We start from the raw sequence: 17,000 nt of genomic DNA on the forward strand, positions 1-17,000 counted from the left end.
TTGAGGTTTTTGTACTTTACTTGAGTATTTCCAATACTTTTACTTCTACTCCCACTGCATCTCGGATCCAAATATTGTACTTATAACTCCACTACGTTTCTTTGAAAACGTTGGTTACTAGTTACGTTGTAGATTTTGATTATTACAACACATACATCAATCAGCCATTTGAAAATAGCCGATCTACAAGCTCACGATCTGTCGCGATGCGATGCATTGTGAGCTTGTAGATCAGCAATTTTCAAAACATGCTTAAACATTTGATCACCATCTTGAAATTGCTTTACTAGGTAAAGCAATGAAAGACAAATGAAAGAAAAGTGAAATTGTATTTGATTCTACAAACTACAAATAATTGAAATATAAGTTAATTTACACACAGCAAAAAGGACAGACCTATTGGAGGAGAGCTGATTCTGCTCCCAGTTAATCACATTGATGATTTAAAGATACAAAAAATTAAAAATAAATAAATACAATTAAAATGAAGAGTCAGACCCACGTTTTACTGACTTCCACGTCATTTTGAAAGTTTGATGGAATTAGTTGCTTTAAGTGTGTGCCCAGGGAAGTGTGTGTGTGTGTGTGTGTGTGTGTGTGTGTGTGTGTGTGTGTGTGTGTGTGTGTGTGTGTGTGTGTCTCTGCTTGGCATCTAGAAGCAATGATTCTAATCCACTTAATGAATGTGGACACATGAACAAGCCAATCTGCAATTAAGTGCTGCATTTAGAGTGGTTTATGGAACACACACACACACACACACACACACACACACACACACACACACACACACACACACACACACACACACACACACACACACACACACACACACACACACACACACACACACACACACACACACACACACACACACACACACACACACACACACTAGCAGTAAACAGACTTGTTTTGCAAGGCAAGGGGTGGCAGCATGCTTCATGTATCTGTCAAGAGGATGCTTGGAGGAACAAGGGAAAACACACACGCGCACGTGCATGCACGACGCAAACAATGATAGTTACAGACAGATGTTTTTTCTAGATGCCCAGGAGGAAACTGTCTGTCTGTCTGTCTGTCTGTCTGTCTGTCTGTCTGTCTGTCTGTCTGTCTGTCTGTCTGTCTGTCTGTCTGTCTGTCTGTCTGTCTGTCTGTCTGTCTGTCTGACCCTACCACAGGAGAACATGAAAGAGGTGGGTGTGACACACGCACGCACACACGCACGCGCTACACAGTCTATCACAGTTGCCAACGGCTTATTTCTGGTGGAATACAGTTAAAACATGGAGTATGTCAAGTTCTTTTGGGGTTAGGAAACACACCATACTCTATAGCCCCAGGCTGACATGATCTATCTGGGGAGAGGAGAGGAGAGGAGAGGAGAGGAGAGGAGAGGAGAGGAGAGGAGAGGAGAGGAGAGGAAAAAGGGAAATAGAGGAGACAGGCAAGGCTGGGAGATGTATCGATATTGATTATATCTTCTCGAATTGTACATAATTTGTATATTTGACTCGGTTCCACAAATACATATAGTGGAACAATAGCCAAACTACAAGCTCACAACACTATACACAGCTTGTAGATAGTCTATTTTCAAAATGTTTGCCTCTTTCTTATATTGGCCAATGTTTGACATTTCATAGTTTGTTGATTATTTGATACAGCATTCAATAGGTCTTAAAAGTCCTTAAATTGTAACTTTACTGTCATCTGGGGATCTCCCCCTCCATTTAAAATAATAATAATAATAATTTAAAAAAAATCATGTGGGTCCCGACCCACAGGTTGAGAACCGATAGAATAGTGTATGATGAATGTAGAGAGAGAGAGAGAGAGAGAGAGAGAGAGAGAGAGAGAGAGAGAGAGAGAGAGAGAGAGAGAGAGAGAGAGAGAGAGAGAGAGGAAACCAGAGGCTCACCTCCATTGACATGCGGCCTATGGTTGAAAACAGCACATCTTTTCCAAAGTCAATAGGCCTGGCATCTGCAGAGCAGACAGAAAAGACAAACAGCATTCAATCCACAGGAGCCACTCCAGACCGACGTGGAAAAGTCAACATCAAACAAGAGATATAACACTCCAACAGCCCTCCGTGTCCTCCGCAGACAAAAAGCCCTTTCCTGATGCTGATGTAAATCCAACTGCACAGATATACTGTATAAAAAGATGGAATGATCTTCTGTGAACTTTACAAAAGAATCTCCCGAAACATTACTATTCTGTGTTGAGCCTATCATGGGAAAAAGGCATCCAGCATCTCTAAATGTTTAATCAAGACTGCTTTGATAGCGATATGTGTATGAAAGATGTATGAAACCACACAGTTTTATTATGTGATTTGCCACTTTCTTTTGAGCTTGGAAATTAAAACAGAGAGAGAGAGAGAGAGAGAGAGAGAGAGAGAGAGAGACCAACAGTGAGAAGGGGAAGAAAGAGAGAGTGGACTAGTTACCCAGAAAATTACGCACAACATGGTTTGATAGAAAAATATCACTTTTATTACCTTTACATTCCACACAATATATTTAATTTTTAATTCCACAACCATGAAATTCAACAAGCTAAAATAGCGCTTTAATATCTTTGAGGCAGGCCGAGGTGCAAGGCTTGGCAGGGTTCCAGAGCTCAATTCTGCTTCAATTCAGGTTTAGTCAAGGAAATTGGTATTACAATTATTGGACATAGTATATAAATAAGGCGAAATAGCGGCATGGCTTATAATGGATTATTGCCCGGGCAAAGGAACTAAAAAGATATTAAGTGAAAATGTAATAGATAGATCACAAAGATAAAACTGTGAAATCTAATCCAACAGAAAGGACACTGGGCCTAATTTTGTCAATCCAATTAATTGATTAGGTTTTTTATGTCTTTGCAGTCAATACACATCGAAAAGACAAGTACTGCATTTGTAAAAGTGAACTGAGGGTGAAATAAGGCAATTTCCTTGAATTCAACATGTGACAGAATCACACCTTCGAAGGTCTAAATTGATCCAAAATTGACCCCTAACCCCACACAGAGTATAAACGCCAGGGCTGGGATTCACCTCGCTTTCAATTCAGCAGATTAAAAACACGAAAATACCAATAAGCATCCATTCCTTTCTGACGTTGGCTTAAGGTGCAATAACAACGTTCAACACGTCCAGAAACCCCTTCAGCTTCAGTCCATCCATTCCAACTCAACTGGACTGAATTGAAAGCGAATGAAACCCAGCCCTGGTAAACAAGAAGTCAAAGAGACAATCACAGTCAAGGCCTTATACATTCACAGAGGCAGGAGAAAAAGTGCACAGTAAATAGAACAGTGGTGTGGTTGAGGCCACTGATGGATTTTCTTTTTAACCAGCTCACCATCCCCATGGGCTGGTATTTTTTTTAAGTTGGAGCAACTTTGTTTTTATCGTTGGTTGATACATTCATCTGGCTCTGTTGCATCAACCACATAAGATGTTTTAAGAGAAGTTACTACCTGACTTCTGAGGAGGAGCTACTCCATTGCAATGACAAAGGTATTTTAAAGAACAAAACAAAAGAAACAAGAACAACATCAACATCACATTACATCCTGCTTACTCAAAATGTGAAAAGCATTGGATTCCCCCCCTCCTCCTCAAACTCAAAAGGCTCGGTTTTAGGTCATTCTTCAAATTTACATTTTGAGGCTACAAACATTGGGTTTATGTGACGAAACATAAGAATTTGAAACAAAGAGAAATATGGCTTTTCAGGACAGGTCCAACCACAAGTAAAACCAGAATGACGTTTGAAAGCACACAAGGCCTCAATGAGCTCTTGTCTGACAAAATGTTTTTTGACCGTTTGAGGACATTTTTCTTGAGGAAACATAAGCGTAGCCTGCAGGTAAAGAAGTCCAAACAACGTTTCAATCCTTCAGCATAGCACACATCTGGCCCAGGATCAGTGGACATAATCAGAACTAATCTGTCCCCAGCTGTGTGGTGCGAGGAGCTAATACAACATTCATTCTTTTGATTTGAGGGAGATCTCTGTTGAGATGTACTCCCTAATCTAAGAGGCTTAATCCATGCTGGTGAAACAGTCTATAAATCTGTCAGTCTTCAAGTAGGGTTCTCAAAAGCCCTGAGAGCCTTCAGCAGTGGTGGAAAGTAAGTAACAAAAGTGCTGTACTTGAGTACTTTAATGTTACTTGAGTATTTCCATTTCTCAGTATACTTTGAGGGTCAGTGGCCTTATTCCGACGACGCATTATTCCGACGGCACGTTGGTCCGACTCTCCCCATTGCTAACCCTTTCCCTAACCCTAACTGCACGCAAAACCACGTTGTCAGACTAACGCGCCGTTGGAATTACAACTACAAGCGGAGATTGACTGTAAGATTCAAAGATTGTTACTTTTTACTCCACAACAATTATTTGAAAACTTGAGTTACTAGTTACTTTGCAGAATTGAATTATGAATAGAAAAGCCCAATTCTGCTGCATTTTGGGGCCAATTGTCGATTTTTTTAAAAGTTTGACAAATACTGAGATATAATTTGAAAAGGTTCGACAACGTATTTTTACTCAAGTAATTTTGTCAAGCCTTTTACATGTAACAGAGTATTTCTATATTGTGGTGTTGCGACATTTACTCAATACTTTCAAGGAACTTCTTCCACCGCTGCAAGTCCTCGTGGTGAACTTGAATGGCCCACATGGACTCTACGAACAAAACACCAAATCACCAACAGAGGGATGATGATAAAAGACACAGGGTAAAGAAAAGATAAGTGGACAGACAGTCCAGTTGAATACGTTCTAACGATCCTGCCTTACAGCCCCGTGTGGATAGAATCATGTACAAAAAAAAGACTACCCACAACCCCCCAAGTCTCATTTTATCTCTTCTATCCAATTAGTGCAGAAAGGAAGAATGGAAACTTATTTCTTTTTTCCCCCTCCTGCTTTATTCAGGCACAGCCATGGACGGCTCTTTGGGTGCACGCTTGCTCATTCCAGTGGGGCCCGAGGACCCCTTTGAGTGCTTTCACTCGTTAATATTTTCTCCATGAAGAGAACGACGAGAGGGAGAGAGAGAGAGAAGAAAATAAGAGGGCTAGAGGGATATAAATGCTTACTGCAGAATTTTATAAATGCAATGGGCTCCATTAACTAATTAGAAATATTAAAGGGTTTCAAAGTAATCTGTGATGGAGAAGGGAATGAGAACCAGCAAGGGGGCGGGGGGGTTGATTTAAAAGCACCACATGACGAGACGCCAAACCATTTTCCAAATCTTGCAAAAAGTTTGACAGAGACAGAGAGAGAAGGAGAGGGAGAGAGACAAACCTGCATGTGTAGCAGTATATAAATACTATCATATATCATTCTTGGATTTGAGTTAAAGACCTACATTGATTAGGGTGAGGCACAGGGCCGCTAGAATGACTCATAAAATCTGTAAATCATACACTTGCTCAGTCTATATTGCAGGCTGAGCCTGGGAACGTAGAAAATGGGTATGCAAGCACAAAATAGCCACAAATGTAACAGTTGACTAAAGCAAAAAAACACAACTTTATGGAACGGAACAGTAATGCAAAGTCAGGGATACATGAAGAGTAATTGAAAAGTACTATAAATATTGTCCAACGTATTAAAAAAATAAAAAATAAGGGATATCGAGTTATGTGGAAATGAATGACACCTTATGATTTAAGTGATTCTATAAGCTTAATTGAATCCTGGATGCCCAGCTACAACATGGAGGCTATTGGCAATGCTGGTGAAGATATGTGTCTGTGTCGCTGTGTGCTGTGCACGTGAACGCACGTGTGCGTGTGTGTCTGTTCTGCCAAGAGATATGTCTTTCATCTGCTTTTGTACCTCCTCTCTACCTTCAGTCCAGACCTCAACCTGCCTGCCTGTTAGCCTTCCTCTCCCAGAAAAAAAACAACGAAATCTATCTTTAGCAAAAATAAGAAGGAGTGCTTTTTTTCCTCCTTCTTTTCTTTTCCTTTCATCTCCCTCCATCTCTGGTGCGCTCTTTAGAGGGAAAGGGAGCCTAGCTTAATGGACCCTCCGCTCCACAGAGAAAGCGATTTACTCTCTCTCTCTCCCTCTCTCTCGTTCTCACCCTCTCTCTCTCTCTCTGTCTCTCTCTCTCTCTCTCTCTCTCTCTCTGCCATGTTTTTGGGAGGATTTGTGATGATAGAAATGGGGGGGGGGGGGGGGGGGGGGATCAGCGAAATGAAGTACGGTAGTTGGCCGCGCACAACATGGTAGCCGGGAAGCCCATAAAATTGGGTACAGATTTTGCAGAGACCCTGCAAAGGACTGCTCACTGCAAAGGACTGCTCACTCCAATAATACAATATGAACACCTTGATTAAGATTAATTTTGTATGGGCACTATCTATCAATCTATCTATCCATCTGCACACGCAGTAAACAGTAGAATAGTTGTGCCATTTCACTGATGCGAAATGGTATCAGACTGAAATCAAATGAAAGTAACTTATAGCAATCTAATTGATTGTAACGTTATCTTTGGTAAACTTGCAAGCTACAGGCGATGGATACGATACGGCAAGAACAAACAGCAGGCTTAATCACAAAGCAACAGGTGGTGGTAGCACGTCATCGACGTAAAGTAAATTGCTGGACATTTTTGATGAGAGCTTCTCCTGCACAATGACGCAAAAAAACCTGATGACCGATTGACAGCAAGGGGATCGCCAAACAATCACGACCGCGCCGCGAAAATGAGCATCTGACGACACCGTATCCAATGTTCACATTAACATCGGTGATTCGTGAGCAGGACTAGGGGGTTGTGGGTGGCATGATGGGGGTATGGGCGGGGGCTTCCTTCAACATTGAGACTGCAATAAAAACAACAATCATGTCTGTGCCACATGGAGGGGGGGGGGGGTAAGTATTTAAATACATGATACATTTGACCGCTGGTTTCATTCCTTCCCAGTCAGACGTGTAGCAGCCATGGGACATACAATGATTACTTTATACGGACTAGACAGGCATCCAATACATCCAGGCAACAAACAACACAGAGTGTCCATAATATCTGACTGACAAGCGAGTGTGGTTGAAACGGCCTCGTTCTCCAACGCAGGAGGAGGTAGTGGCTTTAAAACCAGAGAGAGAGAGCTAGGCCGTTTAACCACTTAAGCATTCGCTGGAAATTTAGTGAATGCTGGCGAATGCTTTAGCTGAAAATAGCAGATCGACAAGCTCACACATTGCGTCACGTGTTGGGCTTGTCGATTGACAATTTAAAAAAAAAAACATAAAATCCACTAGTAGAGACCCCTGAGGGACTCCACTCAACCACAATGGGATTTAAGTGGTTAAACACACGGTTTCCCACATCTGAAAAATGCGGCGGAAAAAACGGCAGACCCAGTAAGTGAGCAAAGTGGCTGTAGGTGTGTGCTTGTGCACATGCATGTGTGTATGTGTTAACGTGTGATTGCATATCTGTGAATGTGCATGTGCGTGAGTGTGTGTGTGTGTGCGTGCGTGCGCGCGTGTGTTTGCATTGCTGCCAGTTACCCCGTACCTGTGTGCATGCTTGTGTGTGGGTCGGCATTTTGAGTTTGCGCTGTTGAGTTGTCTGTGGGTGTATTGTTGTGTGAACAGTGTGATGCATGCATATCAGCCATTATTTCACGTTTTGGATGACGTATATCGGCAATCATGCAGCGGATGGTTTGACGACGCTATGCATTGGGCATTGCAAACATCACATTGTGACGTTCAAGTGGTTGAATGAAACATTATTTGTGTGTATTTGTGTTTATTTTTTGCTAAATGTAGTAACATAGAAAATGTTATCAAATCCACGTTTTTCCCAAATTGATCAAGAAAAGAAATGTGCTTTTTGACCCCGTGCTCTGGTTTTAGTCTGTGGTTTAGGGCTTTCTAAATTCGGGATCGGCATCGAGCCCAATAAAGTGGCATCAGTCTCTAGCATGCGTGCGTGCGTGCGTGCGTGCGTGCGTGCGTGCGTGCGTGCGTGCGTGCGTGCGTGTAGGGAGTTTTGTAAAGCAGCCTGTTTTCCTCCAGTGTAAAACCAGAGCAGGGTGACAGCACAATGCTGATTTCTTTCTCTTCCTCACGGTCTGCAGCAGTGTGTGTGTGTGTGTGTGTGTGTGTGTGTGTGTGTGGGTGGTAGCAGTGTGTGTGTCTGTCACGGCTGGTTGGGCCTCACTCACTCTCACTGTGTTCTCACACAGTGTGCTCGCTCTCTCTCTCTCTCTCTCTCTCTCTCTCTCTCTCTCTCTCTCTCTCTCTCTCAGTCAATCTATCTCTTCCCGTGTCTACCTCGATTTATCGGACGGACACACTCACGCTCGCACACAAAAGCACTGAGGGTTGTTTTTTTTTTAAAGTCGCAAACACTCTTGATGTCACGCGTGGACGTGCACAGGCACACGTGTACGCACAAAATGTGTTTTCGTTCATTCACACAACAGGAACACTCTCTTGATACACACATATTACACACACATGCATGTCTGTCTGTCTATAACCCTCTCTCCTTCTCCTTTAGAGCCTTTCCATAAATCCTTCCTCTATCAGAGTATTTGGAGGCAGACAGTGTCCGAGCCGCAGAGCCGAGCGAGACAGACCTATATCCTGGCATATATACAGGCATATATCCTGATATTGATAGAAGAGCGTACCATAAACCATCGCCTCACAGGCATTTACTATAATCTGCTCACAACCTGAGCTAGTTACAGAACGTCTGTCTGTAAAGGCTGGCTGGTGGTCGGTTGGTCTCTTTCATGTCTGTCTGTGTGACCATGCGCAGCCGCAGCCAGCGAGTCGATCACAGACAAGTCAATCAGTCTTTGGCCGGGGCCAGTCAGTCGGCCTCTCTGACCACAGCGAGCGATGTCAATAAAAAAGCTCATGTGGTTTGTTAAGCTCCCCGTCGACACCACCATGGGAGATCTCTCATCCTTCGGGCTGGATGCTACCCAGCTACGGGAGCACCTGCTGGATAGAGTAACGTTGCATCCTTAAACGTGGATCACATCAGACATTAATGCACTGGGATTTGTAGTTCTGCAAGCCAAACCATCTGTCAATTCCCACTAACGTGAAACACCAGTGAAGATACCCTCTATAATAGTTCATTCATTCGTTTTAGGGGCGGGAGGGGGGGGGGGGTAATTGAGGTGGTGGGGGCTGTAGTTTCCAACATATCCCCTCCAGTGATTTTTTCCAACAAAAGCTTCCCAATAAGTCGCACGATTTAAAAACGTTAGTCCATCGGTTGTCTGGGTTGTTGTTGTTGTTTTTTTGTCTCAACATTGGGCTCTGTAGCGGTCATCCAGCCTGATGGTGAGCATGGGGTCGACGCCCGGCCCCACCAGCCCTCCGCCGCCACCTGGCGGGTACAGGTGGTTCTGGTTGGGGCTGTGGATGAGATTCTGGCACAGCGTTTGGTTGTGGTAGTAGCTCGGGTGAGCTTGCTGCTGACTGGGCGGCTGCTGCTGCTGGCCGCTGCTGTGGTACGCCACCGAGTGATGCTGATGGTGGCTAGTGGAGGTCTTCTTGGTGGCCAGGTAGTAGCGGTGGCAGCACAGTATGGCCACCAGAGTCACGGTGGCCAGCAGCAAGAGGGCGCCGCCTCCCACCAACACATAGTACCAGTAGGCGGGGATGTGCTGAACGGCCACTGTGTCTACTGTGGGCTCCACCCCAGACATGGCGCGCCCTGGAGGGTAGGAGGACACATTACAGGTCGGCTTGGTGGAATGCAGGGAGGCAGGCATGCAGACCGTATTTCTTTTGGGGGGAGGGGGAGTGGAAGTTGAATAGGTCCTGGGGCTGAGTGAGCTAAAGTTATCTTTCCGTTTGTCTGTGAGTTAACATAGCAATAAGGAATAAAGCAGCTTGGTCTCCTGCTAAGCCGTCAGAACTCAGATTAGCGTTATTTGATGAACGACCATGTTGACTCAATGCAGTCTGTCTGGACTGAAACAACTGTTAGAATAACCTTAACCTTGACTCTGACCTTAGCCAAAATAACTATGCCTGACATTAACCAAAAGAACCATGTCTAACCTTCACTGTAAACAAAATAACTATATGGCTAACCTCAACCAATAGGACCATGCCCTATAACCTTAACCATAACTAACAATAACCAAAAATAACTATGCCTAACCATTACCAAATAATAGTGAAGGTCTTATAATTACTGGCAGGTTGAGTCAACTCGACATGGTACACATTTTGGACAAAGACTGAATTCTGACAGGTTTGTTGTGAGACCAGAATAGCAGCAAGAGACCGTCAGCTCAATTACAGACTTTTGCAACCAGATCTTATTTTAATGATTTTTGGGAGACAAGAAACACTTTCCTGGGGTTTATATGTGGGTAATATGTGTTTTTAGATATTTTAGAAGGCTCACTTTCTTCCTGGACTACAATTCCCATGATGCTTTGGTGCACTACTCCTCCTTGTGCATAGGGGGAGGGCTGTCTTACTGAGACAACATGTAGTCCAGGAAGTAAGTGAGCCCAGTGCCCATGACATCATGGACACTTGGAAATACTGAAATATCTAAAAACACAATTTACCCACATAAAAACCCCAAGAAAGTGTTTCTTGTCTACCAAACATCATTAAAATAAGATCTGGTTGCAAAAGGGGTGAAGTGGCCCTTTAATCCATACTGAATACGGATCATCACAAAGACCACAATGACAAAGATCAAGTTTAGCTCACTGTCCCAAACACCTACACAACTAAGTGTATTATAAATATTAAAGTGTCTTATTATGTCTGGAAAAAAGGACTTTCATTGGTGATTCATGTCTTTTACTGGTTGTACATTTTTGATTCTTTGATGCAAACAGCACAGGCATTAGCTGCACATTGACAAGGCAGAGGCTCATGCCATGCTGGCCCTTGGGATTCGATTGGTCGATGCAAAAGCCTTGATTATGCAGTGATTGGCTGTCTTTGATTGAGCCGGGGTTGGGGTGGGGGTGGGTGGGAGGGGTGTTAAGTGGTTGTAGCTTTTGTAAGAAGCAGCTGGTTTTGATCGTGGCCAGATCAGACCGATGACACACGTGACAGACGCGGACGGAGCGGGTGGAAGAAAAAGAGGAAATAAGAGGGACACCAGGGGAGAGAGAGAGACGAGACAAAGCAAGGAGGAGAAATAAAAGGAATGAGTAATAGGGCAGTAAACGAGTGAAAGGGAGAGAGAGAGAGAGAGAGAGAGAGAGAGAGAGAGAGAGAGCTAATCCAGCCATGATATCTTTAATCCTGCATTAAAGGGTCTGTCTGAATCTTCAATACTCGGTTAACCCTCGGTGAAAAGAGAGGTAGCAGAAAGAGAGAGGGAGGGGGAGGGGCGGGGCAGAGACAGAAAGAAAGAAAGATGTAGTACTGAGAAAGAAGGAAGCAAAACAAGAAAGACTCAAACAAGGACGAGAGGGAAAGAAAAGAGAGAACATGCTTGAGAATGAGAGCAGTTAGAGAGAGAGAGAGAGAGAGAGAGAGAGAGAGAGAGAGAGAGAGAGAGAGAGAGAGAGAGAAAAGAGCGATACTGGAGACACTTGAGAGAAAATGTGAAGAAGGCGGATAGAAGCTGGAGAAAATGAAGCGTATTAAAAAAAGAAAGAGGCAATGGAACGAGGCTATAGACAGAACACCAAACCTCAAGGAAGCAAACTGGCTTCTTTTTTAAAAGTTCAGACGTACTCTTTAAGGGGTTTAAGCCGGGACTTTGATTGTAAAGCTGCGCTCTAAGCAGCCAGGCACAGGGAGCCTTCCCACAAGTGGATTAAGACAGAGATGATTTCTCCACGGCTGCAAATTGACCCCTATAGCTGCCTCGCATGTTTTTAGATCTGAGCGAAAGAGCGGGAGAACTTGGTGGGGGAGGGAGAAAGTTCCACAAGAGTGAATTCTCTAAGGTGAACTGAAAGAGGGAAAAAAGGGTATTGCTTAAAAAGGTGATTAGACAAGTTTTTTCTTAATTAACACAACTTTCCTTCTCTGAGCAGAGCGCGTCCCTCTCGTTGATAAGAGATATTTGAAATCTGTGAGGCTGGCAAAGGATTTAAAGAAAAAGGTGAAATAAGATACTTTAAAGGCAGGATTAATTTGCCAGAAGTGGAGTTACAAGTGAATTCTCTGGGTGGTCAACTTGGGCTGTGTGTGTGTGTGTGTGTGTGTGTGTGTGTGTGTGTGTGTGTGTGTGTGTGTGTGTGTGTGTGTGTGTGTGTGTGTGTGTGTGTGTGTGTGTGTGTGTGTGTGTGTGTGTGTGTGTGTGTGTGTGTGTGTGCGCATGCATTTGCATGTCTCCAGCATGCATGGCCGGTCGGACTGTCAGCCTTCTCTTCCCACAAGCCAAACGCCTCCCTGATTGCCACGGATACCAAGCCGCCAGCGTGCCACGGTCGATTAACCCACTCAGCAGACAAACTGACATTGTTCGCTCACTTGAAAAAACAGCTTCTGCAAACTCAAGTCCAACTTTAAAATACATTTTGATATGGAGTTGCTTATCTTAGCTTCACAACATATTTTGGAATTATCTCCCCCCCTTTGAGCCACAGACCACCATTTGATGAGATTTAGCCTCACTCAGACCCAAAACGTAGAATATTTTGTTGCCGTTCGAGAACATTTGATCCACAATTCCATGCTGTATTGATGTGGTATGGCTACCATTAGGAGAGATAACCTGGCAAATGTTGATCAAAATATTTGTCTACATTCTCTAATGTGTGTAGACTTTTTGTAAATTAAGTAGCTAATGCAGATGTTTAACAATAATTTAAACTCTTGAGAGTGTAAAATGAAAACCAAATGGACCCGCAAGGATCCATTTGGTTTCAGTTTACGCTGTCAAGTGTTAAATATCTACAGTAATAACTAAGAGCTCATTTGGTTACCAACTCCATCATTTAGCTGGGGACCACCTGGAACCCCCTCAAGGATCCGGACCACTGGTTGAAAACCACTGCTCTACTGAAAACACATCGCATAGATGTTGGGACAAACTCCAGGACCATTATATTCAAAATTCAGGATCCCAAGCAGAATCCATAATGTGTATGTATGCTACGACATGTGCACTGTTTGTTATGCAGGGCACACATCTGGAAGTCTTCCTGGTAAAGAAATGGCCAACCACGTCCACCCACACATAAACACACACATCCATTGGTGCACGGCTAAAGGCTTCTTCGACCTTGTCTGACCCGATCTCCAAAATACACATTTTTGAAGCACTCTGCAGTGCTGGGAGCCATTTGCACAGACGTCAACTAAAACTATGACGAAACAAAACAAAATTCAAAACTAAGCTATGATGAGTAAAACTAAGACTAAACATATTGACAATTTCATCAACAAATAAAACATTGACTAAAGGTTATAGGGAGGGACTAGTGGAGAAGATGAGATCCTAAAGAACTAAAAGACTAGACATTTTATGTTTGGTTGCGCTCGGGTGTTATGCTGTTATGGCTGAAAATAGCTGATCTACAAGCTCACAACAATATTTAGAGCATTCAAACAAGTGTAAAATCAGGCATTACAATGCCATCAAGGCTTGCCAAAATACATTTGGTCGACTAAATCAACTGTAGATCTAGTTGAGAACTAGAACTAGACTAGACTAGAACACTGGCACAGACCTGTTGCAGGATCCGGGACCATTGTTTAGGAACCCTTCAGGCATTAGGCCAAACACTTGAGGTGGATTAGAAGTGGGCTTTGTTCTGCACTCAAGTTTTTTTTTGTTTTAGACTTTGTCATCCTGGGCAGTGGTATTTATTTACGTTCTACTGAGTTGAATGGGGTGAACCAAACCATGAACTTCTCAAGTGTCTGCTGGCATTCAAAGAATGTTTTTGATCTGAACTTGATACGGTAGAGAGAGCTGACTGGCTTGATCTCCGTTTAGAGGCTTGACTGAGCGCTCTCTAAAAACCGGCGCAACCTCGAGTTCTCCATCCAAACACTGTGGAAAACATAGTGGCAATGTTGTACTGGAATTTCCCACATGATATCCCACCACCGCAGCATCACTGAAGGGAAGCCGATAAATACAAGAATAACTTGAACAGATCCATGAACAAGTAAAAGACCCTGGCAGTACAATTAAACTGTGAATCCTGTTTTTGAGGCCTATGTCCAGCATATGGGTAAAGTAAATGCCATTGACCATGAATGGACGATTTTGAGTTTTTGTGTAAACACAAACATTGAGTAACACAAACATTGAAGACGAAGGTGAGGACGCAAATTCTGATTGGCCGGAATGAGATGATGTATGATGATTTACGATGATAAGAGCACCCCTCACTTCACACGGGTGAGAAGTTATCATCATAATAATAGGCTATAATAACCATTATTATAATAACCATAGGGTAGGCCTGTCACAATTATTACATAATCGCCTAATCACAATTATTTGAGACAATTATATTTGCATAATCATCAATCATTTCCATGTTGAAAAATGATCAAATCAAAAATAGCAGAAATAGCACTCAGAACCCTTGTTCTGAGTGGACCCAGTATACCTGCTGTACATTTTGGCCCCAACCCAGATTTCTAAACTACAGATCTAGAGTCTAAAGTACCTGTCTGCTTTCAGTCTGCCATGTGTGAGAAAAAGGGGAGGGGAGGGGAGGAGAGGTCAGAAAGAGGAGAAGAGATTTCTACTCTAAACTTTTAACTTCATTAGAAGGAGGGATGGATGGAAATAAAACAATGGATAAAGACTGCCTCTCATGATCCATCTGCACAATTACATTCCCGCAACCAAACAGTGTTGTACTCCTGCGGCGCCCTGGGACATTATTTACCATTCAAACCAATAAAACGCTGCACGGCCATTACATTATTCATGTTGTAATCGACTGTGGGTGCCAAGGGCGTGCAATCACAAAGGGTCACCCATCGACAAAATGACTATGCTCTCTGTCATATGCTATGCACCCCTGCACCTCCTACCAGTATCTATAGTGCACTATGCTTCTCAAACATTTTAATGTCAATGGCCCCATATTGATTGTATATTGTATTTGGCCGCCGAACCCTGTGTGAAAAGATTTTGTGTCGGGCGCCCCCATAAGGGAAGATTTGTGTGTAAAACAGTGAACATTTATCTGGGGTCCTCGTGGAACCCCTGGGGTTACTGCCCGGACCCTCACTTTGAGAACCACTGATCAGTGAGAGAAATACCAACCCAATACGAAGTATTACTGCAGCTCCGTAAATCGACATAATTTATGCCAAACATAAAAAAGAAAGGCTCAGAGAATCACATTGTCCTCACTATATATATATGCTGCAGCCAAAACCCAGAACGTTGTTGCTGTGCTGTCGTAATTGTGGCTTTAGCGTGCACTGTTGCTGCAGCGACAATTATTGTAAATAATTCAGCTCCTGCCGATGCCGCTGTGATGAACAATCATGTCGAGTTGCTGGTGTTGTTTCGTGTCCCCCCAGAGAGGAAGGAAGAAGGCGCAAGATCGGGGGTTCCATAACCGGGGAGTTATCAGTCCAGCATGCAGGGATGGCATGCTGAAACATAATGCACTGAAATGCCATCCAAAACATTGCCGGTTTGCAATGTTGTCCATGTTTGAGTCGTTTTCTCAAGTTGCAAAAAATACGTATAAAATCAACGACATAGCCCTGGGTGTGCAACCATTCAATGCATACATATTACGCATACTTGCATGTAAAGAAATGCATGACTGGACGATACTGTGTGTGAACAAGTTGGATTTAGATGACTTTAGGATAGTTTCGGGTGCCATTAGCTACTAGTGTTGGAGTCCGAGACAGAGTTTTGGAGGGGGTCAAGTCTGAGTCGGGAGGCGAGACCAAGTCGAGACCAGATTTATATTTATTATTTTTCTCATTTGATAGGCTTTGCTCCTTTAGATAGAAGATATCTGTCTATAAGCACCAGACAGCTCTCTTGTAATGTTAATGTGAATGGGCTCCTCATAATATGGGTATAATATAATGATTTCATTGCATTGTGGTGACTCGAGTGGACTCGGTGGGGTTGGAGTCCCGAGTCCCTTGGTCCAAGACCGAGTCAAGTCAAATTAAGGGCGAGACCGAGACAAGACCGAGTGAATGAAAATGTGGAGACGAGACCGGACTCAAGACGAGTCAATGACTCGAGTACTACAACACTATAGCTACTACGTGTGCTTGGTCTTTGAGTGAGAGGCAGATACTGTGTAGCTGTTGCTCCTGTTAAGAGATCTTGTTGAATATTGTGGATAGAGCATACTGGATCGTAGTGTTCATAACAAAGGTTACTCGGGGCCAGCGCTGCAAGCTGAGCTTAGCAACAAGCAGGAAGCACAGACGTTTGGCAACAGGAAGTAAGAACGGGGAAGCACAGGAAGTACAACTCACCAGTCATGTCAGGAGGGAAAACAGGGAAGGGCTCTGTAAGAGAGAGAGAAAGAGAGAGAGAGAGAGAGAGAGAGAGAGAGAGAGAGAGAGAGAGAGAGAGAGAGAGGAAAACGTTAATAGATGGAAGCAGACGCAAAGCAATTCTTATGCAAAGATCAGGCCTTGAAATGTTTTACTTGTTTTACTTAAGTAAAAGTGCCAATACTGCAATGTGGAAATACTCTGTCACAAGTAAAAGTCCGGAATTCAAAATTGACTTGAGTAGAGTAAAAGTACAATATTTGGATCAGAGATGTATGGAGTAGAAGTATTGGAAATTGGAAATACTCAACTAAAGTACAAATACCATAAAATTGTACTTAAGTAAATGATCAGGGCTTAAAACAAAAAAGTTAAATATCCCTTAATAAGGAGATGATAAATAAACAAAGCGGTGGTAGACTATGGAAGATTTGGTACTTTTTAATACTTTTCATTGGTTCCAATTTTTGTTAGGTAAAGGGTGTCCAATACCATTGAATAATGGAGAAAATAAATGTTGTGAGTTAGGTGGTTTCTGCCCGTCAGCAGAGATAT

General features: G+C 43.2%; 1 protein-coding gene across 1 annotated transcript in view; it reads right to left on the bottom strand.

Annotated features, from left to right (window-relative positions):
• Positions 1-17,000, bottom strand: part of LOC306918161 (neuropilin-2-like) — a gene marked incomplete at its 5' end in the record, with an annotated part of 30,685 nt that overhangs the window by 815 nt on the left and 12,870 nt on the right. Inside the window, 4 exons of the mRNA XM_079531043.1 lie at positions 1,922-1,938; positions 8,978-8,993; positions 9,313-9,720; positions 16,425-16,457. Coding sequence (XP_079387169.1) covers positions 1,922-1,938; positions 8,978-8,993; positions 9,313-9,720; positions 16,425-16,457 — 474 coding nt within the window. The remainder of the gene's footprint in view (positions 1-1,921; positions 1,939-8,977; positions 8,994-9,312; positions 9,721-16,424; positions 16,458-17,000) is intronic.

Source organism: Electrona antarctica (genome assembly GCF_951216825.1).
Source record: "Electrona antarctica genome assembly, contig: scaffold_294, whole genome shotgun sequence".
Classification (NCBI taxonomy): domain Eukaryota; kingdom Metazoa; phylum Chordata; class Actinopteri; order Myctophiformes; family Myctophidae; genus Electrona; species Electrona antarctica.